Source organism: Rattus norvegicus, chromosome 10, assembly GCF_036323735.1.
Source record: "Rattus norvegicus strain BN/NHsdMcwi chromosome 10, GRCr8, whole genome shotgun sequence".
In the NCBI taxonomy this organism is placed as follows: domain Eukaryota; kingdom Metazoa; phylum Chordata; class Mammalia; order Rodentia; family Muridae; genus Rattus; species Rattus norvegicus.
Genome location: NC_086028.1, coordinates 87,666,417 through 87,690,307, shown reverse-complemented (window position 1 = coordinate 87,690,307; position 23,891 = coordinate 87,666,417). Strand labels below are relative to the sequence as shown.

General features: G+C 52.9%; 1 protein-coding gene and 1 non-coding gene across 9 annotated transcripts in view; one reads left to right on the top strand and one right to left on the bottom strand.

Moving 5' to 3' along the window:
* Positions 1 to 1,186: 1,186 nt before the first annotated feature.
* Positions 1,187 to 1,318, bottom strand: Snora33 (small nucleolar RNA, H/ACA box 33). Its single transcript, XR_005490903.1, has one exon. It is a non-coding gene; the product is annotated as a small nucleolar RNA SNORA33 (small nucleolar RNA).
* Positions 1,319 to 2,229: 911 nt separating this feature from the next.
* Hdac5 (histone deacetylase 5) overlaps positions 2,230 to 23,891 on the top strand; it is a 34,940-nt gene continuing 13,278 nt past the window's right edge. Inside the window, exons 1-4 of one of the 8 annotated variants that reach the window (XM_039086988.2) lie at positions 2,230 to 2,389; positions 7,859 to 8,069; positions 14,355 to 14,426; positions 18,828 to 18,943. Coding sequence is in view for 5 of the 8 variants with exons in the window: in XM_063269997.1 (XP_063126067.1) it covers positions 14,276 to 14,426 (151 nt within the window). In the remaining 3 variants the exon portion in view is untranslated. 8 annotated transcript variants of the gene reach the window in all.

The following is a 23,891-nucleotide window of genomic DNA, read 5'->3' as shown; positions in this document are numbered from 1 at the left end:
GATACAGATGACGGCATGGACAGAGTCATGAGGTACTTTATAGGAGAAACCTTTACTGTTCATTTCAGCACCATTTACACATGTCCTTTTTTTTCATTTTTTAATTATTTTTTTACATGTGACTGTTTCAAATTTCAGGGGCCATAGAAGAAGTCAATAAAGAAAGTAAACATTGCTGGGCATGGTGGTATATGCCTTTAATCCCAGCACTTGGGAGGCCAACCTGGTCTACAATTGAAGTCCAGGACAGCCAGGGCTGGTTACACTGAGAAACTCTCTCCTGAAAGACAAAACAAAACAAAACAAAACAAAACAAAACAAAACAACAAAGCAAACAAACAAAGAGAAGAAGAAGAAAAGAAAAAAGAAAGAAAACATTTGGTTTATGTCTCCTAGGTTTTTTTATGCATACAGTGTCAGGCACATGAATTTTTGCATCTAGTACTGGAACAAATCAATATTCTGTTTTGTTTGTTTTGAGACAGGTTTCTTTGTGTAGCCCTGGCTGTCCTGGAACTCATTCTGTAGTTCAGGCTAGCCTTGAAGTCAGAGATCTGCCTGCCTCTGCCTCCCTCCCAAGTGGGATTAAAGGTGTGCACCACCACCGCCTGGCGTAAATCAATGTCCCTGTTGGGTATGGCTTTGGTTTTTTTTTTTTTTTTCTCATATGCTTTTTTTATTTTTGAAATAGGAGCTCATGACACTCAGGCTGACACTGGACTCTAACTCACTGGTGTGGAGGATGACCTTGCACACACACTCTCTCTCTCTCTCTCTCTCTCTCTCTCTCTCTCTCCTCCTCCTCCTCCTCCTCCTCCTTCTCTCTCTCTCTCTCTCTCTCCTCCTCCTTCTTCTTCCTCTCTCTCTCTCTCTCTCTCTCTCTCTCTCTCTCTCTCTCTCTCTGAGACAATTTCTTTCTATGTAGCTCTGGCTTTCCTGGAACTTATTAAGTAGTTCATGCAGGCCTTGAACTCACAAAGATCTGCCTGCCTCTGCCTCCCAAGTGCAGAGACTACAGGCGTTCACCATCATCTTCTGCTTTAAAACAAGAGCGTGAAGTGAATATGTCATTATGTTGTTTTGTTTTGGATGCTAGGTATCGAACACAGGCCTCAGATGCTACCCACCTGGTCTACTTCCAAGCTATGCTCCAGGCTGTAGACCCGTATAATTATAACTTTTACAATATTGTAGCCATTTTCAGGGATTTTAAAAACAGTCACTTGTCTTTAAGGCTCACTACATGACAACACTATTACCAACATTTTCTAAATTATTGCAGAAACACATTCAGATAAGCAGATTAATTGGCTGGCTATAAATAAATATACACACATTTCTGTATAATTTTCTCTCTATATATTTCTATATAATTTTGTGTCTGCATGATAACTTACTGAATAGAGGTCCCCTAGTTTATTCGCAGATACCTACACAATGGATATTTAGGTTGTTTCCAACATCTCATATTATAAGCAATCTCCTTCTATGCTCATTTTGGAGCACAATATTTTCTTAGAATACATTTTCCCTAGGAGAATTGCTAGGTCATTGACAAAACTATGTAGGGTTAATAACACAGTTATGTTCAGTTCCACTGACATGGTGGTATGTGTGGTATCAAAGTTGGAGACCAGCGGTCTTTTAGGTTCTTGGTCGGTTCCTTTGAAGGCCAGGGACAGTGACAACCTACGCTGGCTTTCTCCAAGGAATTTCTTCATTAAGATGCAGCATTTTGCCTGATTAGGCACGATGGGTTAGAGATTGTCCAAGCTAATCTTTCAGCTTCGACGCTCCTGCAGAGGCTTCCACTTCCGAGGCAGCCCCTAGGATTCCACACCCCACCTCCACCCCATGCCCTCCTCCTAACAAGGGAAGGGCGTGTTAGGGAACAGCTCAGGCGGGCAAAGATTGCACCATCCACCGTTTGAAAAGGAAGTCGAAAAAGCACAGAGAACAAAATCGTAAATCCCACACATCCAGCCCCTGCAGCAGCCGGGATCCGGCTTCTACTCATTTCATTACTTGGCGAAGAGATCGAGACCCCTTCCCTGCCACTTCCACCCCAGCCTAACCTTGGGCTGGGTTTTGGCCCTTTAAGAAGCTGTCACGGTGGCGCTATTGGTCCCGCCCATCTGAGGGGAGGGCCGATTGGGAGGGGAGGGTTCTCGGCTGAAGCCCGAAAAAGGGGGGGTCTGAGCCTATTTTTAGCTCGGGGTCGGGTCACGTGACGGGAGTGACGTCTCCGAATGTTGTTGTTGGTGGCGGCGGCGAGCGGAGCCGGAGGAGCCGCCGCAAAGATGGAGGAGCCGTCGAGGAGGCGCTGCCGCTGCTGTTGCCGCCGCTGCTGCCGCCGCCGCCCGCGAAGCCGGAGCTCGAGCCTCAGCGGGTGAGCGCGCCGCACCCGCCAGGACCCCACCTCCCGCAGCCCCGGGACGCCCCGCAGTGTCTCGTCCTCCCGCCGTCGCTGCCCGCGGGCTCCCCACGACCCTGTCCTTCCTCCCGGCGCGCGCGCCGAGCCAGCCTGCACCCCCAGGGAGCGTCGCGGGGCCCGGGGAGTGTTGCCTCTGGCTCGCCGCGCGCGCCCCTCCTCATCCCTCCCTTGCAGGGCTCCTTCTCTGCAGGTAAGGGAGGGGCCGATCTTCCCGCACCCCGCGCCCCCAAATGGCCCGCAGACCAGTCGGGGATGTCTGATTTGTCTCCTCCCCAGCGGCTCCTAATCCGTTGCAACCGCGACTTGAGCCTTGCTACCCGGATTCTGGGCAGACCCTCTCTCTCTTCACTAGACACCCTTTCTTGTTACTCTGAGGTGAGGGGCACAGCCCACCCACAGTGCTTCTCCAAGTGGCGAAGAACATACCCTTGATTTTATGTCCTTGACGTCCCTGCAGGTGGAAGAGGACTGCGGGGCCCACCTTACTTGTCTGTGCTATTCACCCCCTCGCCTGTGAGGCGTTACTGCGTTTATTACCACCCTCTTCTGTCTGACACCCTGGAGCTCGAAAGAGCTGGGAGATGAATTGGTGATCTTTCTTGGCTAGGGCAGATCTCCCCACCCCACCCCTGCGCCCAGTTTTCATCTTGGGTTTGTTTCTCATGGGGCAGAGGTTCTAATAGTGCCTTGTTAACTTGGGGGTAGTCGGCTTCCCCCTCCCCACTCATCCCTGGGGCCCTCAGGAAGAAGAGAACTGGCTGGATGATAAGTAATTAATCTAAGAGCTGGGGGCGGGGAGTCGAGTGTGTTTCATTTCGGGGAGAAGGTGACCACTGGATGTCCCTGCGTTTGGCCTTCTGAGATGAGCTTTGTCCCTGAAGAGGAAGGGTAGCAACTGCAGTTGCTTTTGGTGTGTGTGTGTGTGTGTGTGTGTGTGTGTGTGTGTGTGTGTGTACGTGGATTCTCACTCTGGTAGTGACCACTATGCTTCTGGGTCCTGAAATTAGCTTTGGATCTTGGGGATGGAATGGAGAGGAGTTTAGGGTTCAATGGGAAGGAAGATAGAGTCAGATCCTAGGAACAAAAGGAGACGGGGAATGGGAGATTGATTTGGGCCAGAAGACCTCAGGCTAATCCTGTCATTGGGACCTGTTGGCCCTCCACTTGGGTTCTAAGGTTGCAGGCAGGGAGAATCCCCAGTCTCTTAAACCCTACACAGTGGGACCCAGGAGCCCAGGCTAGCTGTGGAGATGCGATGCGCTAAGGGTGAGCCCTGTTACGGGCTCCTGCCAGCTCGTTCCAGTCTTCCCTTTTCTTTCCCTCCCTAAACAAAGCTCGAGGAGAACTTGCTTTGCCTCCTCCTCCTTAAGTCTTTCCTTTTCTCTCTTGCCTCTTAGACTTGGATCTGGACTAGATCTTGTTAGAGACAGAGAGCCTGAATTAAAGGAGCAGGCTGCACCTCCTGACACACTAGGGGCAGGAGAGACAAGTCCCGGGTGCACGTGTAGCAAATGTTCCCCGTCTTCCTCAGTGTATCCTCCAAGGATCGTGGAATCTGGAGGTGGAGGGGTAACCGTGTCACACGCACCACCTACCCCCAAGTAGCTGCAGAGCTAAAAGCTCTGCTTTCTATTTCTTGGGGCTGGTATCTTAGCTGTGCGCTTAGGCACGGGGCTTGGGAAGGGGGGTCATTGTTGTTTTGTATGGGAGAGGAGGGGGGGACAGCCTTAGGAACTGGGGGGGTAAGGCAGTCGGTGCTGAAGTACCAGCTGCTCTTCAATAATTAATTCTTCCTACTCACGTCCCTCTGAGGAGGGGTGTCTGGAACACAGCATCGGGCTCAGCCAGCCTGCTAGAGGACTCACTCCTGTTGGGGGGGGGGTGAGAGAAAGACTCAGTGAGGGGGGGCGGCAGTTCTTGGCACTTTGGAGCACTGTCGCTTGCTCATGAATGAAAACGCGGTGCAGCCAGTGAGGGGGCCTATTGTAGCTGACTTTGGCTAATTAAACTTTCTCTCCCTTTCTTTTCCCCTACCCACCTCACCCCAGCCCCAACCTCAGCCCTTTCTTGAATGAGAGCCCTGTCTGGTAGTGCTGGGGAGGCGGGGGGCTGAGGGGAGATCATCACTGTCTGAAGTTTTAGGGCAAACAGACCCAGTCTAATGCCCTCTGTCTCCACCTCCTCCCCTCCCCCCCTCCTTTTTTTTTTTTTTTCTAGAAATAGCAGCCTCCTCCATCTGGTTTGTACAGATGTCTGGACCTGCGTCTGAGCAGACAAACAGAAATGGGCTGGTTGCAAAAATGAATTTGTCAGCCTGGTGCCTCCCCCCCCACTCCCCTGTTGTCTTCCCCCTTTCCCTAGTTTGGGGGCCTGTGTGGCTTCCATCCTCCTGGACTTCTGTTGGCTCAGCTGGAGGGTAGGCACAAGGCAGTGGAGGCTCCGGGAAGAGGCTGGGAACAGTTGTCTGCTGTGGCTGAAGCCGGGAGGGGTCGAGATGAGAAACTGCTGGTGTCTTTCGATGGGATGTCTGGGCTTTGGGCTTTGAGCTTTGCCAGGCGACGAGCGAAGCCCATCTTGGGTGCATAGGATTTGGTACAAACTGCTAGGCCTTGTTCTCTGATTTGGGGAGTAGCCCTTGACCTAAGAGTGGCCCTGGACTAGGGGCTCAAGACTTGGGCCTGCCTCTCTCAGGCTCCCTTGGCATGTCGGGAGTGGGAGGCTTGGTGATTCTGGAGGGGAATTTGGAGGGAGCTGTTGGAGGGACAAGATCTCTGTAGGAAGGCATAGTGATGTGGCCCTCGGGTCATGGTATGGCTCTGGTCACCTTTTCCTGTCTCCTTTTCCTCCCACCTTCTGCTAGAGTTTTTATTGCTGATGAGTGGTGAAGGACTGTGCTGCTGCCCTAGGGTTTCTGCCTTGCCTTCTTTAATAGAGCTTGTAGGTGGGGGCTCTGCCCTTCCCTCCTCCCTTCCTTGTCAGGATGCCTTGGATGGAGGTAGAAAGTAGGTTCAGACCCTGGAGTAGCCGACCCTGGAAGGATAGAGTTGACTATTGGGGGGAGGGGAACAGGACTTTGGGGGTGCTGAAGTTGGCACACTGAGTTGTCACCCACGTGGTGGCTAGCGTAGCAGCTGTACAGCTCTGGTCCCCAGCTACCCACCCATGTAACAATAGCAGGCCACTTCTCTGTTGAAGAGGCGTGCAGACGCCTCAGACTGCCTGCTCTTTCCTTGCCTGGCCCTAGACAAGAAGTTAGGTCTGTTTTGATGAGGCTGGGGAGGCTCTACTGTTTTTCAGGAAGCCCTGCTGGTGGGTCTCGTTCACTTGGAAGATCTGTGAACTGGGTCTTGGGGCTTGGTAGAAGCCATTATTTGCAGGTGGATGGTGTCTCTGGGTCCCACTCTGTGGGGGAGCAATAGCGCATGACTACATCCTGAGCCCACGGTGTGAGTTTGAGGAGATGTTTCTTCTTCTCCCCAGGGGAGGAGATCCAAAGAAATACTAGGTGAGGGTAAATGGGGGTTAAGGGGTGAGCTTCATCAATTTTGGGTCCCTTGGGATCTGGTCGTCTTGAGTGGCCCACTGTGGAGGTTTTCTTCATTAAGTAGATGGGTTGGGCTACTTAGACTTGCTGGCAGTCGTGGGAATTTCTGAACCTGTGTTCCTCAACCCACGGGAAAGGGTGTGAGCGGGACTGGGCGCCAGCTCTGGTGTGGGCATGGGCTGAGCTGGCCTGCCCACGCGGGCTCTGCCAGGACACCAACAGCCCCACCTGCTGCATTCCTGAACTTGGTCCCAGAGCTGTACAGGTTCTTTTGGTTTTAGTCTCGGTCTTTCAGTTCTGAACCCTGATCTGAAATATACCCTTCTATAGCCCCAGAGTCGAGAGCAGCAGGCTCGGGACTCCTGGGTCTTTGTGTGCGTCCCGTGGCCCTCCCAAGGAAGACTTGGGAGGCTTCTAGGCTCCAACTGGACCCCACCCCTGGGAATCTTTGATAAGAATGGAGGGTTTGCAAAAGTTTAATACTGCCAGGAGGTAGGGCTCCCTGGGAGAAAGTTTGGTATCAGAGTAAAGGGTGTTAGGTAATACCTGATACATGACGGGCTGCTTGAGTCCGGGGAGTAGAGTTAGGCCTTTAATGCTGGCAGTTCTGGTCACTCCCTGACTCTTGCTCTCATAGGGCTCTGGAGAGCCTGGCTTCTTTTGGAAGCAAATGAATGAGATCATGTCTGGGTGGATCGAGGGCGGTTTAGGGTCCAGGTGGGTGCTGCCTAGTATCTATGGCTTGAAGACTAACTGTAGGGCTAGGGTGGGGACTCTGGCAAAGCCCCGGCCCTTTACTCCATTCTCCGTTACTCCGTTGACTTTGTTTAGTGTTGGGCCTTTTGGTGCCTTTGTGTAAATGGGGACAAGGTGTTCCTTATTTTGGTAGACTCAGTATGTATCAGGCCATTGCTTGACCAGCAGTGCACAGTCTGGGTTTCACCGTTCTTTCCACAGGGCACAATCTGAACAACACACAAAGCCTTGGGCCAGGGCCCAGAAACCCCAGCACACTTATAGAGAGTGCTGGATCTGTTTGACTTTCCTAATCCACGAAACACACTCCTGTGCCCTGACTCACTGTGGTGCTGGGGAGACAAGAAAGCATGTTTCCAGAGATGGGTGGCGAAGGCTCGAAACTTAGGGAGAAGATCCTGGGCCTGCGAGCCCCAGGGTTATGGGGCTGAGTATTAGTTCCTCCCTGAACTTTAATAATTTTATTATTTTTTTAATGACATTTACTTGTGTGTGTGTGTGTGTGTGTGTGTGTGTGTGTGTGTACATGTATGTATATGAGTGTATATGAGTGTGTATATAACATAATGAATATGTGGAGGCCAAAGGACTACTTTTGTGAGTCGTTTCTTTCCTTCTATGATGTGGGTGGGATTTAACTCTGGTCATCAGGCTTGGCAGCAAGCACCTGCTGAGCCCTCTCATTGGCCCTGGTGGGTTTTTGGAGGCGTGATTTTGTGTATGGATAGCGTTAAGCTTATATAGCCACGGTCAGCCTTGAACCCCTGATCCTCCCAAGTTCTGTGATTAAATACACGTGCAGGCAAGGTACTCGGTAGCTTTCTCTGAACTTCTGCCAGGGACCCCAGGTCAGCTCAGCCTTTCCCATTGCCACAAATGTGGCCAGCCTGTAGGTGCACCTGGCACTGGGCACTGACGTCTGCAGAGACCACGATAGCCATTTCCTGTCCCTTGGGCACCAATTAGAAAGAGAAAAAAATGAGTCTGGTCCAATGCTGTTTCCTATGTGCCCTGGGCAGGTGGCCCTCCCTCTCCTCCCTGGTACAAGATAGTCGCTCCAAGGTCTCCCCTGGCTCTCAGAGTCCTGAGTTAGGGACCGCTAACCCTGCTCCGTCTCTCCCCAGGGATGCCGTTTTGAGTGCCTGACTGCCTCGCCCCGAAGGATGGCCTTGGATGGGCATTAGAGGCCCTGCGGCCCCGGGCTCCTGTCCCGTCCGTCTGTCTGTTATCGTCTGTCTCTCTTGACATCACAGCAGCTCCACCCCCTCCTGTCCCAGCCCCCAACGTCAGCTTCCTGCAGGCCCAGAGCCGGCATGAACTCTCCCAACGAGTCGGGTAAGAGCTGGGAGGTTGGAGAGGAGCCTCTTGGGGCAGTTTTGAATGCAGTGGGCTGTGTGGGTTTCCTGCCCAGGCCAGCTGATTGCCAGTGTCTGAGACGTCAGGGAATGGAGGGGTCAGGAGTGGAGAAAGTCACATTACAAAAAACAAAACAATACAAAACCCAACAAACAAAAACAAGAGGCCAACCGTGAGACAGACCTGGGAATCCATGGCTCTGGGAGGACCTGGGTCTCTCTCTGCCCCATGCCTGCCTTTGACATGAGAGCACTGGATACCTGGGATGGTGCTGTGAATCTCCCTGGGTAGCCCGGGGCAGTATTGGTAGCATTTTCCTAGATACAGCTCATGCTTCTTCGATGGTGAAGGTTTTTTCCTTGCTGGAGTACTGTGTTTCTGTATGTACCTTGTTCCTGGTGGAGGTTTAAAGGGCCCTAGGCCTTAGGCTCTATGGTGTGGGGATAGGAGTGGGGTTATGTTTTTGCTGAGTGTAAGTAGATGACCCTCTTTCTCTTGGTGGATTCCTTTGTTGGGGTCTTTGACTCTCAGTTCCCGTTCCTCTCTGCTGGGACCCTGCTCTGTGCTGCCAGAGATAGTCTGTGGGTGGGACTCAGGGTAGCTCTGTTTGGGTGTGTCCTGACACGTGCCTATGAGGATGTGTCCAAATGACTTGAGCTGGACCCTCAGGAGTTCCCCAGAAGGTCACGGGTCAGCATGTTCGGAGTAATAACTGCCTCTTGTCCCTAGCTGTCACCTTTCAGACAGTCTGAGATGGTCGGTGCCTGTCCTGCGGTGTCCCATCCAACTCTAACCCTTCCCAGCACAGCCTGTCCCTGTATCTTTTTCTGCAAGCATGGATAGATGGGTATTTTCCCTTTTAGAGAGAGAGAGAAGATGAGGGCATTGGATAAAAACTGAGCTGCAAGAAGCAGGGAGGAATTCAGCCTCCCTACTGGGGAATCCTATTCCCCAGCTACCTTCCCACTGGATCTTCCCGCCCTTGCCTTCATTCAAACCCCTAAGGGTTGATTGCACCAGGTGGGCTCTAGAGCTCTGGCTTCCGGTCTTATCCTCGTAGGTCATAAAAGGGACAGGAAGAGGCTTGATGACTGTCCGTCATCCCTCAGTTCTGCTCCTTGCTCAGATGGGTAGACAGTGGCATTTGCTTGCTTTCTTGTAGCCATCTTTAGTCCCTGCTTCACATAGGGGTTGGGAGTTGACCCTTGATCAAGGGCACAGAGGCCACCCGGGGACACCCGTTGGTGGCTGTAGGGTTTCATTCTCTTGCAGCGAAAGGTGAGTTATTAGGGCTGTGTTCTAGTCACTGATGCTCCAGGTCCTCCTCACAACCATCCTGTCAGAGCTGGCAGGAGTGTGCTATAGCTGGAGATCCCCACCAGCTTGGCAGCTTCTGAGCTCTGGTAGGATAGGTCTTCTTGGTGACCTGCCTCCTGACTGGCTTTCCAGCTGCCCCCAGTAGGGGGAGATGCTGTCTTTCTGTGTATGGGAGGGAGAAAGAGGGGCACGGGATAAAGAACTATATTTTAAGACTGTTGAGAGGCTTAAAAACAGGGCTCTTTGCTTGTGCCAAGAGGTGAACTGCTGGGGCTAGTCCTTTGGTTTTTCCAACAGCTCCAGGGCTGGCTATTCTAGTGGGGTCCAGCTGCTCTGTGGCACAGAGACAACCTGTCTGCATTCGGCTTTTGCTCTTGAAGGGGGCTCAGCATCTGTTCTCCAAGTTCAGCTGGCATCTGGGTTGGGGCTTCCAATGCCCAGAGCCTGGAAGAAGCTGGGAACTATATGTCTTGGAATTCCACAAAAATAAAGTGACTTTGTTTTCAGAGACCGTAGGTGTCCACAGCGAAGTGGACAAGAGAAGCCCCCAAGAGAGAAAGATTTGGGGCCCCAGGATAGGCAACAGACAGGAGCGGGTGATGCCACCGATCTCTCCCTACATCCTGGCCCACTGGTCCTCTCTCCTTGGGGCATACAGGCTCAGGGCAGGCTCAGCAGGGCACTTTCTCTGTCCCTTGGTTCCTGCCAGCATAAGAACTTTTTGATTTGACACATCCTTGCCTGGCTTCACCAGTGAGGCTGGCCCATGGAGGAGCAGGACAGGAAATGGTCCATCGCTACTGTTCCAGCCGGAAAGTCAGCGTGCAAGTCCCTGCTGAGGGGCAGCAGGTGAAGACTGAGTGATTAGCTTCCGGGCCCACCACCTTGGCCAGTGGACACTCACTTTACATAGCTCCGGGCTGGGCCGCATGCCAGAACTTGACCCTGTCTACCTCTCTGGCCATTTGAGGAACCCTGCTTCCCAGAAGAAGCCAGTCTGTTTCCTTTTACCTTTTTCTTTAGGCAGAGGAGGACGCAAAGGGTAAGGCATTCTTTATTTTTCTGGAGTCAGTCCTGTCTGTACATTCCCTTCTGTGGGGCTGAAGACTTACAGAATTTGTAGCAGCTCTGGCTTGGAAGAGCCTCCCTGGGACCTAGGACCTCAACTGCCCTAGTTGTACCCTGTTCTCAGGGCCATTGCTTAGAGAGGGACAAGAATGTGGCTTGCCACATGATTCTGTCTAGATGTTTGTTGGTGGGGCCCTGGGGGAGGCATCTAGGTTCCTTATGCCCTGCGTGGGAGGAAGATGAGCTGGATGATAACACCTGTCTGCCCAGCACCTCCTAGCGCCCTCTATACTTTCTCTCCTTCCCTTTCCCAGGAGGGAGGGCAACTGCCCCCTCCCTTTGGGGTGACCAGAGAAACTGGGGCATGGGTGTGGGGTGGAGCCAGGAACCTTGGCGTCCTGTCTCCCTGCCTCAGGCTCTGCTGCTGAGCCCCTGGGAAGGCAGGCAGCCAGCCAAAGGAGGAGAAAGTGGGTCAGTGCTGGTTGGCATGGGCAGGGGTCTGGGGAGAAGACCCTTGGTCTCCTCTCCCTATAGGTGCCTTGGCAGATTGGAGTCTCCTTTCTCTTCCTCTGCTCGGCTTCCAGAGGGATTGAAGGCTTAGGACTGACTGGTGAGGAGAGGGGAAGTAGAAGATGACAAAGTGTGTGTCCACATTCTTCCTACAGTTGCTTTTAAATGAGGAGATTCAGCCAGTACCTAACTGTGGACCTGGCTGGGCCATACTGGCGGGTTCCAGCATGACTGGGCTCAAAGGAAGAACTACAGGGTACCAGGGTTGATGGTTCCCAGGCATCTCCCAGCCCAGGGGCTCTGGACCAGCTTTGGGCAGAAGACTTCTCTTCCCTTTTGGTCAGAGCCGCAGGCCAGTCTTTGGGCCCAGGAAATAAGATCAGGCAGAGCTGAAGGAGGCAGCAATGGGCTCTCCCTTCTGCTCCAGGATTGGAAGGGCAGAGCGTGGCCTTAGAGGTAGGGAGTAGAGGTGCTGCTGGGAGAACAGAGCTGGTTATGTAGCCCAAGCTGGGCTTGAACTTGCTGATGCTGGCTTAGGATGTGTCTCGTGGACTACACGCTTCGTGAGCACTCTGGGAGATTTGTGGGGTGGGTCTTGGGAGCGGTGGATGGATAGGAATGGAAAAGTAGGCAGGAGAGAGGGGTGCTGTAGCAGGAAAGCTTGAGGTTAAACATTAGGAAGACCTCGTTACATCATCTGCATCTCTGAAGAGGAGGGATGCTTGTCGTTCCTCCCCCTAGACCTGTCCCCGCACATTTCCTCAGAGGTTTCTGGAAATTGCGTTGAAGATGGGAGACCTCTTGCTAAAGTGTAGAAGTCATACCAGTGCTGGCTGTTCTCACTGAGCCTTTGAGTGCCCCTGTCCTCAAAGAGTTGTGAAGAATCCTCTTTACCAAGCTTAATAGTTTAAACCTATAGTCCCAGCAGTGGAAAGGTTGAATCAGGAGGCTCATTGTGAGTTCAAGGCTAGCCTTGGCTACAGAGTGGGACCCTGTCTCAAACAACAACAAAAGGGAGACCTCCTTTGACATCAGGCTAATCTAGGGTCCCAGGGGCTTTGCTTTCAATTTGTCATAGCTGCTGTCCTTCCCTGAGCAGGGCTCCCTTGTCTCTCTCCTGTGCCTGGGGCAGGTAAGAGTGTGCCAGGACAGGGCTAGCCAGCCCTTCTGGTTGTTCTCAGCGTGGGTGGGTGGAGCTCCGTCTGGGAGGGGCTGCTACCCCCGGCTTTCTGGGCTCCCTTGTGTCTGCCTCTGACTGTCCTTGGTAGAGCCTCTGGTCTTTCCTTCTCCTCTTGAGAGACCTCGTTGATCTGGATGCAGCTGGGGGAGGGGCAGTAGATAGGTGATGTTTTCCAGCACCAAGCCCCCGGATTGCACAGGTCTCCTGCCTTTCCTTCTAGAATCTGTCGTGACTCCTTGCTCTAGACTCCTCCCACTTCAGTTCCTAGTCTACCACTGGGAAACAAACCCCAAACCCCAGGGTCATCTGCATCTCACTAGGCTTGGAAAAGCTTGTTTCTACCACCACCCTGGTGTGTGTTTTCCCACCTGAGGGAGGAGGCAGAAGCTTGGAAGATGGGTTTCTGGAGTCACAGCCTCCATGTCCTTGGTTGGACTGCTTCTCCCAGGCTCCTGACAGGAGGGTGAGGTCATCCAGTCCAGAGAGAGGACAGGTGTCCCTGGCTCCGTGCCTGGAGTGGGGGGCAAGGAGGGGGCAGGAGGGGTCCAAAATAGTAACTGTGACGTCAGGAGAGGGGAGGAGGCTATAGACCCAGGAATAACCAGTCTATTAAAAGGCTCCAGTGAGGTCAGGGGGCCAAGTGGGATCTCTTTATCAGTGGGAGGCACAACTCGGGAAGAAGGGGGAGGTCAACAGTGCGTGGTGCTGGCAGTGGCATCAATTTTGATGGTTCGGTGGCCCCATGGCCCAGGAAGGTGGAGAGCTGGGGCTACTCCACCAGGCCAGGGTGCTAACAGCTTCATGACTAGCTGGAGGGCCTCCAACCCCAAGTCTTTCTACTTGGGCACTGGAGGTCCTGTCCCTGGGACAGATGTATATTCTGCCCATGAGTTATGGTGGTCAGTGCTTCAGACTTCTAGTCCCAACCAATCCCGTGAGCAGCTCTATGACAAGAGTAACTTTCGTCTTCCTGTAACTCAGCTTCCCCATCTTGGCCTCTTTCTGGTGGTCATTGTTAGCATAAAGGCAATGATGTTTGCGGTTTGTGGTGCTCTCAGCTGGGTACATTGCCAGGAAAGCGTTGATTGAGCTGAGAATGGGCTGGTGCTGACCAGTCCCCTGCCTGGGCTGGGCAAAGCCTACCCAGAAAAATCTCTCTGCTCCCTGAAAAGAGGCGGAGTGCCAGAGGTGGTACTAGAATGGGTGGGAGAGCTGCCACCCCACTGCTATTTAGGGTCTCCCTGATAGTAAGACTGTAGGGAGGCATCTCCCGGCTCTGTGGGAAGGCAGAAGTTACACAAACTCCACAGGCTGTAAGGAGGAGGTGTGAGGTTAGACCAGGTGGTTGGGTGTCTGTCACCTCTTCCTAGTCTTTCTGATTCCTTTCCTCTGCACAGAAAGGGGGAAGATAGAAGATCCAGGCTGGCTGCTTGCTGTCCAGTTCATTGTTTGCCCCCAGCAGCAGTGGCCAAAGCTGATCCCAGAAGCATGGGTCCTCTCCTGCACCTTTCTCTAGTTCAGCCACTGGCCACCCAGGTCTGTGGCCTTGGCCCTGAGTGCAGGCCTCCCTTGCCCCCCTCCCCCTTGACTGGCGCTTCCTCCTGGGGTGGAACGCGCCTCCCCCCATGGGGCCTCCGCCAGGCCTGGGCTCCTGGCAGCCAGCCGGCGGCTCCCTGAGCATGCTCCACCTATTTATAGACAGGGCCCTCCCCCAACTGCTATTTCAGTCTCCTGCCAGCTGCCGGCGGCTCATTCGGGGAGGAGGAGCAGGGAGCCAAGCCCAGAGCTGTCACCGGTGGCTCTGGGAGGGAACACTGAGAGAGTCTGCCTGCCCACTGAGCTCCCCTTCCTGTCCCTTGAGCACCCAGCCATAGCCCAACTCCTGGAACCTTTAGACGGACCTCGGTCCATGCTCCCGTAGTGGAGAACAGGCCTGCAGCCTCTTCAGCCTCCCTGCGCCTGCTGCCTCGGGAGCGCCCAGGCCGGATGAGGTGCCTCCTTGCCTTGTGGGTCCCAGCGGCAGTGGCCTGAGGGAGTCCTTGAGCAGCCGGCTGGCCCTGCTGACCACCTTTCCCTCACCGGCTTCCGCCTCGGGCGGCCCCTCCCTGGCATGCTGCTGGTGCCCAAGGCACAGGGGCTTGTGGAGATGCTGCAGACCATCTATGAGACCGAGTCCTGTTTCTCAGCAGATGGCATGTCAGGCCGGGAACCATCCTTGGAAATCTTGCCACGGACTCCTCTGCACAGCATCCCTGTGGCAGGTAAGTGGCTCTGTGTCCCCACCTGCCCTCAGCTCTTGGGCATCCTCGCACCTGGTTTGAGCACCCCACTGTGAGTGTTGCTCCCTCGGGGTTCTGCTTCAGCCTTTGAGGGTTTTGTTGAGCATCCATGGATTGGAAGAACTGAGCGGCTAGAGCAGTTTTCCTTCCCTCCTTGCCCAGGGCCATCCTCTCACGCTGCCTCCTAGCCACTGTCTCTCCAGTGCCTCTGCCTTCAGCAGGGTCAGCCTCAGCTGCTAGGGGCTAGGGCTTCCTAGAGAATTCTGGCCTAGTTGGACCATGGTCAGAGGGGAGGAAGTGGGTCAGTGACCGATCTCCAGGCTGCCTTGCTCTCCCCACCATTGAGCAGAGGAAGAAGTTGTACCTGGAGTACCTACAGGAATCAGAAGCCAAGCTTCTGTGGCTTGGTTTGACCTGGTCAGAGTGTAGTGACTTTGGCAAGTTTCTGGTCTGGAGGCTTCTTAAGAATGGACACTTAGGAAGAGGCTTGTTGGGATAGGGTTGAGCAGAGGCTAGCAGCTGGGGTGTTTGAGGGTTTTGGCTTAGTTCCTAGTCTAGTTCCCTCCTATCTCTTCCTTCCCGGGGCTGTGGCTTCTTCCCACTTTCTGAGGATAAGGAAGTGTTTCTTTGACCACAGGTGGGCTTGAGGACCTCCCTTGTAACCTAAGCATGAGGATTCCTTGCCCTGCCACCTTCTCTGGGGAAACTTTTTTGATCCTTGGTAGGGGGTGGGGTCCCCCCAAAGCTGGCCACTCCTTCGCTCACTCCCAGAAACCTGTTGCCACCAGGCGGGCAAGATGCTTCCTCCAGGGAGGGACTTGCTGGACCCATGCCTGCTTGGCCCCTCCTGGCAGTGGCTGGCTTGGTGAGAGAGAGAGAGAGAGAGAGAGAGAGAGAGAGAGAGAGAGAGAGAGAGAATGAGAATGAATATATATGTGTATGTGTGGATCTGAAGGTTTCAATTAGAAGGTGGGAGCTCTGTTTCTCTCTGGTGGGTACCTGTGATTTGGCTCTCAGCTGTCCAGGGATAAGACTTCAGTAGACTGGGCTGTGTCGGAAGGATGTTTTGGGAAGGTTTGGAAAATCCTTGGAATGTGATTTGCTGTCAGCTTGGACATAGATAGGGATGCCCGTCCATTCAGTGTCCTAGTATAGGGCATAGTCATGGAGACCAGCTCTGCAGTGTGCCTACCAAGTCCCCGGGATGGAGCCCAAGAGGCTGGTGCTTGTTCAGGACTAATGGAACTACAGCTCTGTCCTCAACCCCCAAACCTGGGCCTCTGCATGTTCATGGGAACTCCTGGGAGGTTAAGGGATGTAGAGCATCACCTAGGGTGGCTTCTAGCTGGTCACCCATTCTGCAGTGAGCTACCAGTTGGCCCCAAGTTCCTGCTGATTTCGTCTTCTTTGCTTTGGACACCAGAATCCCTGAAAGTTTGGGACCACATTCTTCTATCCCTGGATATATATACCCCAGCCAATCCCTCTCTCTAGATCTCCACCCCCCAGCCCCCCCTCCAACCTGGCCTTCAGAGTGTGGTGCAGTCCCTGCTGGCAGGAGGGAGGTGTGAGTCACCCCAGCAGCTCGGGGAGAGGGCTAAGAATGTTCCCCTGAGCAGTTCTGATGCTGTGTCTGTGACGCGGCTGGGGACAGATATAGGCCTGGAGCTTGGCTGCTTTTTTTTTTTTTTTTTTTTTTGGACTCTGGAATGTAAATAGTCGTTTCAAATAGAAACACTTTAACCTTTGGGTTAAAAAAAAAATCCTCCCTAGATAAACATGGCCGTGAGGGCCCAGAAGCCTGGTGTTTCCCTTCAGTCCCTTTTCCCCTCATGCACCCTCTCCTTCCAATTTCTTGAGCAGTCTCGGGACAAGGCACAGAAGCCTACAGCCAAAAAAGCCCGTTTCCAGGGGTGTGTTCTCGGATGACGTTGCTGGTGTCCCCCACCCAAGGGATTGGAGAAGGGGCCTTCTGAGATGCTAGCTCTCTGTCCCTTAAAGCAGCAAGTGCTGGGAACTCTTATTTGGGGGCAGCTTTTGTTTCCTCTGCTGTGTTGTTGGGTGCTCATTACCCCCCCCCATACACACACACCTAGCGCAGTGGGTGGTACTTAGATGAATGAGTGTTGGATGAGGGGGTGGAGGCCCAGCCCTCTGGCAGGATGCCTGGGTGCTATTTTGGGGCTTGACCTGGTGGCTGGATAGAGACAGCTACAGTGGGCACCTAAGGGTAAGAGAGCTCAAGAGGGGCAGAAACACTCACTTAGCTCTTCTTGATTAAGGAAGGGGAAAGGGACCAATTTTCCTCCCATTGCGTGTGACTGGCTGTGTCTCTGTCTGGCTACCCCGTCACTGCCCAGTGTGCAGTGAGCACCTTCGTATACTAGGCTCGGTCCTAGCTTAAGGCTCCTGGGACCTTTGATTCCACTGTGAGATTCCCGATGACCCTGAGCGGGGCTCCGACTTCCCCTTGTCCATTTCTGCTTGAGCTGAGCCCTTGGATACTGTGAACTGTGAAAAGGAATGGCAGAAGAGGCTTCCCTACCAGCTGAGGGAGGTACGGATCTGGTTTGTGCCAGGAAGGAATGCTCTGGATGTTGGGAAGTCCCATGAGGTTCAGGTTTGCAACCGGGGCTTTCCCTGGCTGTTCCTATTTAGGTTCGTGAGGCCATTCCAAGCATGGCTGTGTGTCAGGAATGTGTAGGTGTGGGGATGCCAGGAAGGTAGGAAGGGCAGGACTTGAGTGGAACTAATATTGTAATCCACGAGGCGACAAGGATACTCGGGACTTTCCTTACTGGTCCCTTTTAGGAAGGATGTTACCCACATCCCATAGTGGAGAAGGGTTAGAGACATGAAAGACTTTACCCAGAGCACAGATTAAGTAGCAGCTAAGCTTTGAACTCAGGTTTGTCTGGGTGGGGCCGTTGTTAACCCATACAAAACCTTTCTCTTAGATTAAAAAAAAAAATAGTCCTTTGTCTGGGTGGGTGTGTCCTCGGACCTAGTGTCTATGGCTTAGTAACCAGAGCATGGGCTAGATTTTAACTGTTTGTCCCTTCAGTTGGGGACCCATCTGCAGTATCCAACATGTACAACCTTATGTCCTTCTAAAGTCTGAGCTCCTAGAGAATAGGGCTCATTCTGGCTCCACTCCTGGGGTGTCCAGGAGTAGCCCCTCCCCCTTACAAATACTTGGAACCTCTTGACCAATTAACTCTCCCTGCGTTGCTTTGACTCAAAGGAAGACGAGCGCCCAAGAACGGAGTAAAACTGCTCTCCCATGCAGACAGCGTCTTCTGCCCCCATGGCCTCCTACCTCATCTTGTTTTTGAGACCCTCAGCTGTCCCTTCCCCTCTGTACAGCTGCCAGACAGGAAGTCAGATTAACCGTGTCCACACACAGCTGTACCAGCTGTCAGACTGTCAACAGGAATGAGTGCAGGCAGTCCGGGGACTTTGCGAGACAGCGGTTCTCCAGCTTTGAATTGCAAGAGAATTGCCAAGGAGATGTGGTCAGAGGCAGGTTCTGAGTGTGCAGGACACCTCGGGAAGCAATGTCTAAACGCCTCCTCTGGCAGTTCTGATGTACAGCCTGTTAGATGTACAGTGTGTTAGCGTCTGGGCTGCCTCTCAGGTTTCGTGGAAGGCCCTGGTGGGAGAAGGGTCTATGCAGAGGGCAGGCGGGCGGCTGTTATCCTAGACAGGCAAATACAATTCCCAGCAGCCTGGCAGTCTGGAGAGAGGATGTTTTGAGATGCCAGGAGCAGGTGTCTAAACTCACTGGGGGATAATGGCATGCAGCCAGGCGGACAGGGTGCCTTGCTGGACACAGAAGCCGGGGCTGTGCATGGAGAATGCAAGCAAGATCTGTCCTGGGGCCCTTGCCACCCCCACTCCAACCCCCACCCCCACCCCCAACCCAACCCCCACCCCCAGGTAGGAGCAGTCACCGCAGGTTTTGCATGGTTACTGTGCCTTTTAATTGTCTGCAGCAGCTTTCAAGCCCAGATATTCTCAGGATGGTGGGGAGATGGGAATTTTCTCTTCTAGATAGCAACCTAAGGTCAGCGCTGACTCCAGGGACATCTTGTGGCCCCTACATGGATTCTGCATCCCTGTAAGGTCTTTCAGAGTCTCAGCCTGCCTCCAGCTCTTCCCCCCTGCCCCACTTGCCCCCCTCTCCCTTCTACCTTTGGGCTCTGGTATGCTGGTACCACTCAGGTGCCTTATTTAGGTTGTTTGACCCTCAGGGCTCCTTGTTGCATCTCTCTCTCTATTCGGTGCCAGCCTCTAGGCTTTCCCCTTTTGCTTTGTAGGGAGCGGGGCAGAGAGAGCCAGGAGAGTCTAGATTAAGCACTGGCTCCTCTGCCTCCTTTTCAGGTGACCTTGGACAAGCCTACTCCCTCTGTGGCCTCACTTTCTCCTCCTGCAGCTGGGGGCGTTGAGTTGCCGAGCTCCTGGGCCTTTTCCTTACTGACATTCTGAGGGTCTCTGAGGTCAGTCTCATGTTGCTTCTGTCTTGCTGGAGGAAGGGCTGAGGGTCGCCCAGCACCTTGCCCCAGGAGGATAGAGAGGGCAGAGGTGTCACCTAGAGTGGGGGACAGTAAGGTCAGGGATGGGAAAGTATTAGACTACTTAGAGCTGGGGGCCTGGAAAGCAGGGACCAAAGCTTGTGCTTATTTGTTTCAGGTGATTTGGGGGGGATGGAAGGGACCCCACTGCTGAGATTTGAGCACAGGCCGTGAAGCCAGGGAGATGGCCTTCAAGCTCTAGAGTCGAGAGGACGCCGCTCCCAGAACTTTTTCTCTTTCAGTGGCACCTAGCTGCTGGTCATGGTACAGTGTGTAGGAAAGGCTCTGATGGTTCAGGTTCACAGAGTGACCTTCAGACAACATGAATGACAGTTAAGGCCTCACTGTGGCAGGAGTCTGAGCCTAGCATCCACAGAGCTTAAGTGATCTGTGAAGTTGGCCTTACATAATTCTAAACATTTTAGTTTGTGTGCTTTTACTTTTGGTTAAACAAACAAGCACATTTTTTTTTTTTTGCTTCTTTTTTCTTTTTTTCGGAGCTGGGGACCGAACCCAGGGCCTTGCGCTTCCTAGGCAAGCACTCTACCACTGAGCTAAATCCCCAGCCCCAACAAGCACATTTTTATTTATTTATTTTAACTCCTTTATCTTTGTGATCGGTTTGCCTGTTTTATATGTCTGTGTACCATGTACCATGTGCGTAGTGCCTGGGTGCCCCAGGAGGCCAGGGGAGAGCATTGGATCTCCCAGGTGTGTGTGTGTGTGTGTGTGTGTGTGTGTGTGTGTGTGTGTGTGTGTGTGTGAGAGAGAGAGAGAGAGAGAGAGAGAGAGAGAGAGAGAGGTATGTAGTCCAAGCTGACCTTGAATTTACCAAACTTAAACTTGGGAATTATCTTGCCTCAGCTTTCCCGATGTTAGCATATGCCATCCTATTTGGCTGGTTTTTTGTTTGTTTGTTTGTCTGTTTTGTTTTACCACTTTATTTCCTAGACAGGGTCTGACTATGTAGTTCTGTCTAGCCTGGGACTTGCTATGTGGACAAGGCTGGCTTTGAACTCAGCAGAGGTGTTTTTGATCTTTTGAGACAGGATCTGGCTGTAAGCTCAGATTGACCTCAGTCCTACTCTGAGAACTAGGATTATAGGCATGTACCACCACACCTGGCTATTTTGTGAACTTTAGAAACATGGTTATTGTTACTATTATTACTATTGTTGTTGTTGTTATGGTGCTGGTGATCATACACAGAGCCTCACCCATTAGGCAAGCATTTTGCCACTGTGGTATATTCTGAGCCCTTGGAAACATTCTGAGTAGTAGTCTATAGATTTTGTTAGGTTGCCAAAACCAGAACACACACACACACACACACACACACACACACACACACTCACTCTCCAGGAGTCATTAATAGGAGCCCTGACAAGCTCCTCTGCTGTCTCCCCAGGCCCCGTGCCAAGCTCCCAGCATGAATTCTCTCAGGCTTGGCAACCTGGGAGGTAGGTGCTCTGCTTCCATTTTGCAGATGCTTGCATGAAGCATGGGGAGGTGCCTGGAGCCTTGACTAACAAGTGGTGCTGCCTTGAGCCTGTGCCATCCCTCCCAAAGCCCTCACTCATAACCATTACCTGATTGTGTCCGCTTGCTCGACGAGTCGTGCAAATTGCTAGGTGAGAGTCATGCCGAGCCTGCACATGTGGAAATGCCGTCTGAATTGCAGTAGAACCTGTTGAGCCTCAATCGGCCTCTCTAGTCACGTAAGAGCACAGAAATAGATCATGGGAAACCGTCCTCGGTGGGGAGGGGTCATCGGCGTCACGGGTAGAGGAGTAAGCGTGTTCCCCGCCTCCTTCCAAATTCTCTCAAAGCCAAGACAGGGACAAGAGCCTTTTTTCCATCCTCCTAAGGGACAGACAAGGTAATTAGACATTTAAAGAAGCTGCTGATTGCTGGCCAGGCAGGTCTAGGCTACCTGGGGTACTGGTGCGGTGCGCCGTCTTCTTGGGTGGGCTTTCCTCCACCTGTGCTGTCTGGAATGCCATCCCACAGTGGAGCCAGGCTGAGATGCTTTTGCCCGTGCCGGGAGCCAGGCCACCTGGGTTCAGCTCCCTGCTCTGCTGCTCCCTAGCCTGTGGGGTCCTCTGTGTAGCCCTCTCTCTGTGAGCATGGTTTCCAAAGCCGGTCACTGAGGGCTGTAACAGATATTCTCAAAGGACCCTTTCACCATGTGGTCCCTCCAGGCAAAACAGCTCCACACAGTCTCATATTGTCAGCATAGGCCTTGTTTTAGTCCTGAGTGTTATGTGATTTAATGCTCCCTTGTCTTAGATTCCTTCCCACCTTAGTGGCTCCTGGAGAAGCATCTTTCACAGATAGACACTAAGCACTCGGGTCTTCCAGGTGGGTTTAAACCCTGAACCGCTCCAGGGTTCCCTGGTAGAGTAAAAGGCATTCGCTGCTGGTCAGGGTTGGTTTTCCCTGACTTCTGACTTGTATTGTCTCCAAGAGAGGGAGGCGTGTGGCTTGCAGACTATTCAGAACAGGAGCAAGGCTTGTCCCTCCCTGTTCTAGGGTAGCTAGAGTTAGATCTGTTTACTTTGAACACTGGTTCCCAAAGGTACTGTCAAAACCTGTTCCTTGTGCACCCATAGCTCCTTATCTGCCTAGAGACCACATCCCTTTGTCTGGAATCTGCTGTTTTAACTGAATTTTATGATTTTTGTTGTTTGTTGAAAGGCTTTTATTCTGTAGCCCAGGCTAGGCTGGAGCTTACTGGGGTTTTGCTCTGTACTCCAGGCTGGCCTAGAACCTACTGTAGTCTTCCTGCCTCAGCTAGCTTGCTTGCTTTTCTCTTTCTTTCTTTCTTTCTTTCTTTCTTTCTTTCTTTCTTTCTTTCTTTCTTTCTTTCTTTCTTCTTCCTTCCTTTCTTTCTTTCTTTCTTTCTTTCTTTCTTTCTTTCTTTCTTTCTTTCTTTCTTTCTTTTTGAGACATCTCTATGTAGCCCTGGCTATCCTAGAACTCACTCTGTAGACCAGGCTGGCCTTAATCTCACAGAGATCTGCCTGCCTCTGCCTCCCGAGTGCTGAGATTAAAGTATCATTTTGTTTTTGAGGCAGGATCTCACTGAGCTACTCATTCTGATTTTTTAACTTACAGTCCTCTGGCCTCGGCCTCCTGAGTATCTAGGATTATAGTGTACAACCTCCAGTTCACCCCCTTATTCTTAGGCTAAGTCCAAACTGGCAGTGGGCATGGTTTCTCCATTAGTCCCTCCTTCTGAGGGGCCTGGGTATCTCTTGTGTTATAGAATCTCCTGGGCTGATGGGTTCCTGGAGAAAGAGGCCCACTGGGTGAGAGTGCCAGGAAGGTGTCAGCTCTGCCCAGTTATACCCACGAGATAGGCAGATCTGTTCCTTCTGAGTCAGAGCTTTGTATGGGCAGGGCCAGGCTGATGGCTGGGTATATAGCACAGCCCACCTGGATGCTTGGGCTGAGGCTTCTGCATGGAGGCAGCATGGGTCAGTTTGCTCCAAAGCCTGCCACTCCCTGGAGGGAGCAAGGGTCTGAGTCCTGAGGGAAGGTGGCCAGTGCCTGACCCTAAACCTTGGTACTCTCTCCACAGAGGAGAGAGTCCCTGGCATTGGCTCTGTCTGTTCTATGCAGGTCAGCAGGAGGCCTGTGTGGGGATGGAACAGGTGAAATAAGGACCCAGGGCCTTGCTGTCCTATGTGGTCTTGTCCCTTCGGGGACTCAGTCATCTCATTGAATGGAATATGCCCTTCTGCCCACCCTTTCCGCTTTCCCAAGCTCCACCAGGAGGCAGCCAAGAGCCTCTTCCTGCCCTGACACACCCATTTCCCTTTCCAAATGCTTCCTTTGGATGGCAGCTGCTGTTACCTGCTCTGTTCCTGCCAAGCTGGCAGAGGGCACAGATTCTAGAGGGGATGCCAGGCCAGTCAGGCTCTAGGTTTCGTGCCAGGCAGACTGCATTTTGGGGACCCCATTTCCTTTCTCCCCTGGCTTCCATCCTGAAAGGAGCCAGGTTGCTACCTGGCAGAGCCTGGCAAGATGAATGCTGGCCCAAATTAACACTCTCCGGATTCCTGCCTGCATGGCAACAAGGCTCTCCTGCCACCTGCATGCCAACAGGGCTGCGGTGCCCACAGCAGCACCCATAGCCAGCATCACAGCAGTGCTAGCAGTGGGAGGGTCTTCCTCACACAAGAGCCCCTCGTTTTTCTGTAGGGCTCCTTTCAGAAGATAGCCTTGCCCATCACCCTTCCAGTTTGGGGCAGAGTTGTCTGCTGGGATCCAGGATCTTTGAGACTCTTTCCGGGAGCAATGGGCTAGCCTGTAGCTCCAGCAGCCATAGTACTGCGGAGAGCCCTAGGTAGGAGCCAGCCCACTTTTTGCTGGAGTGATCAGTTTCAGGACGAAGCCAGCTCTGGCTGGGAACCGTTCGCCCTCCAGACAGCTTTGGGCTTTGCTGAATGCTCGAGGGGCTGGGGAGGCTAGAGGCAGGCCACCATCTCCGGACTACTACCCTGCTTTTCCCCGTGGTGTAGAGCACCCTTCATGTGGTGCTGGGGCTGGGCGTGGACTAGAGGGAAAGTGAGACTGTGCTCCTGGGAATGGGGGTGGGGGCATTGTGTATGTCTGTGTGTTTGACTCCACCCTTTGGGTCACATCTGGCCACTCCTGCAGATGTGGCTGTGGCCTGGTGGCCACAGAGTCGTCAGTGTGGCTGACAGAGAAACCACAGAGGAATGTGCTCAGCTTGTGCTGGGGGAGGAGTGGGTACCGAGAGACATCTTGCTCCGGGCTCTCTCCACACACGCCTCAAGGGGGTCTCCCAGGCACATCAGGCATAAAGGTGGGATGACTTGCCCCTGGCCTGGTGACACCCTTCAGT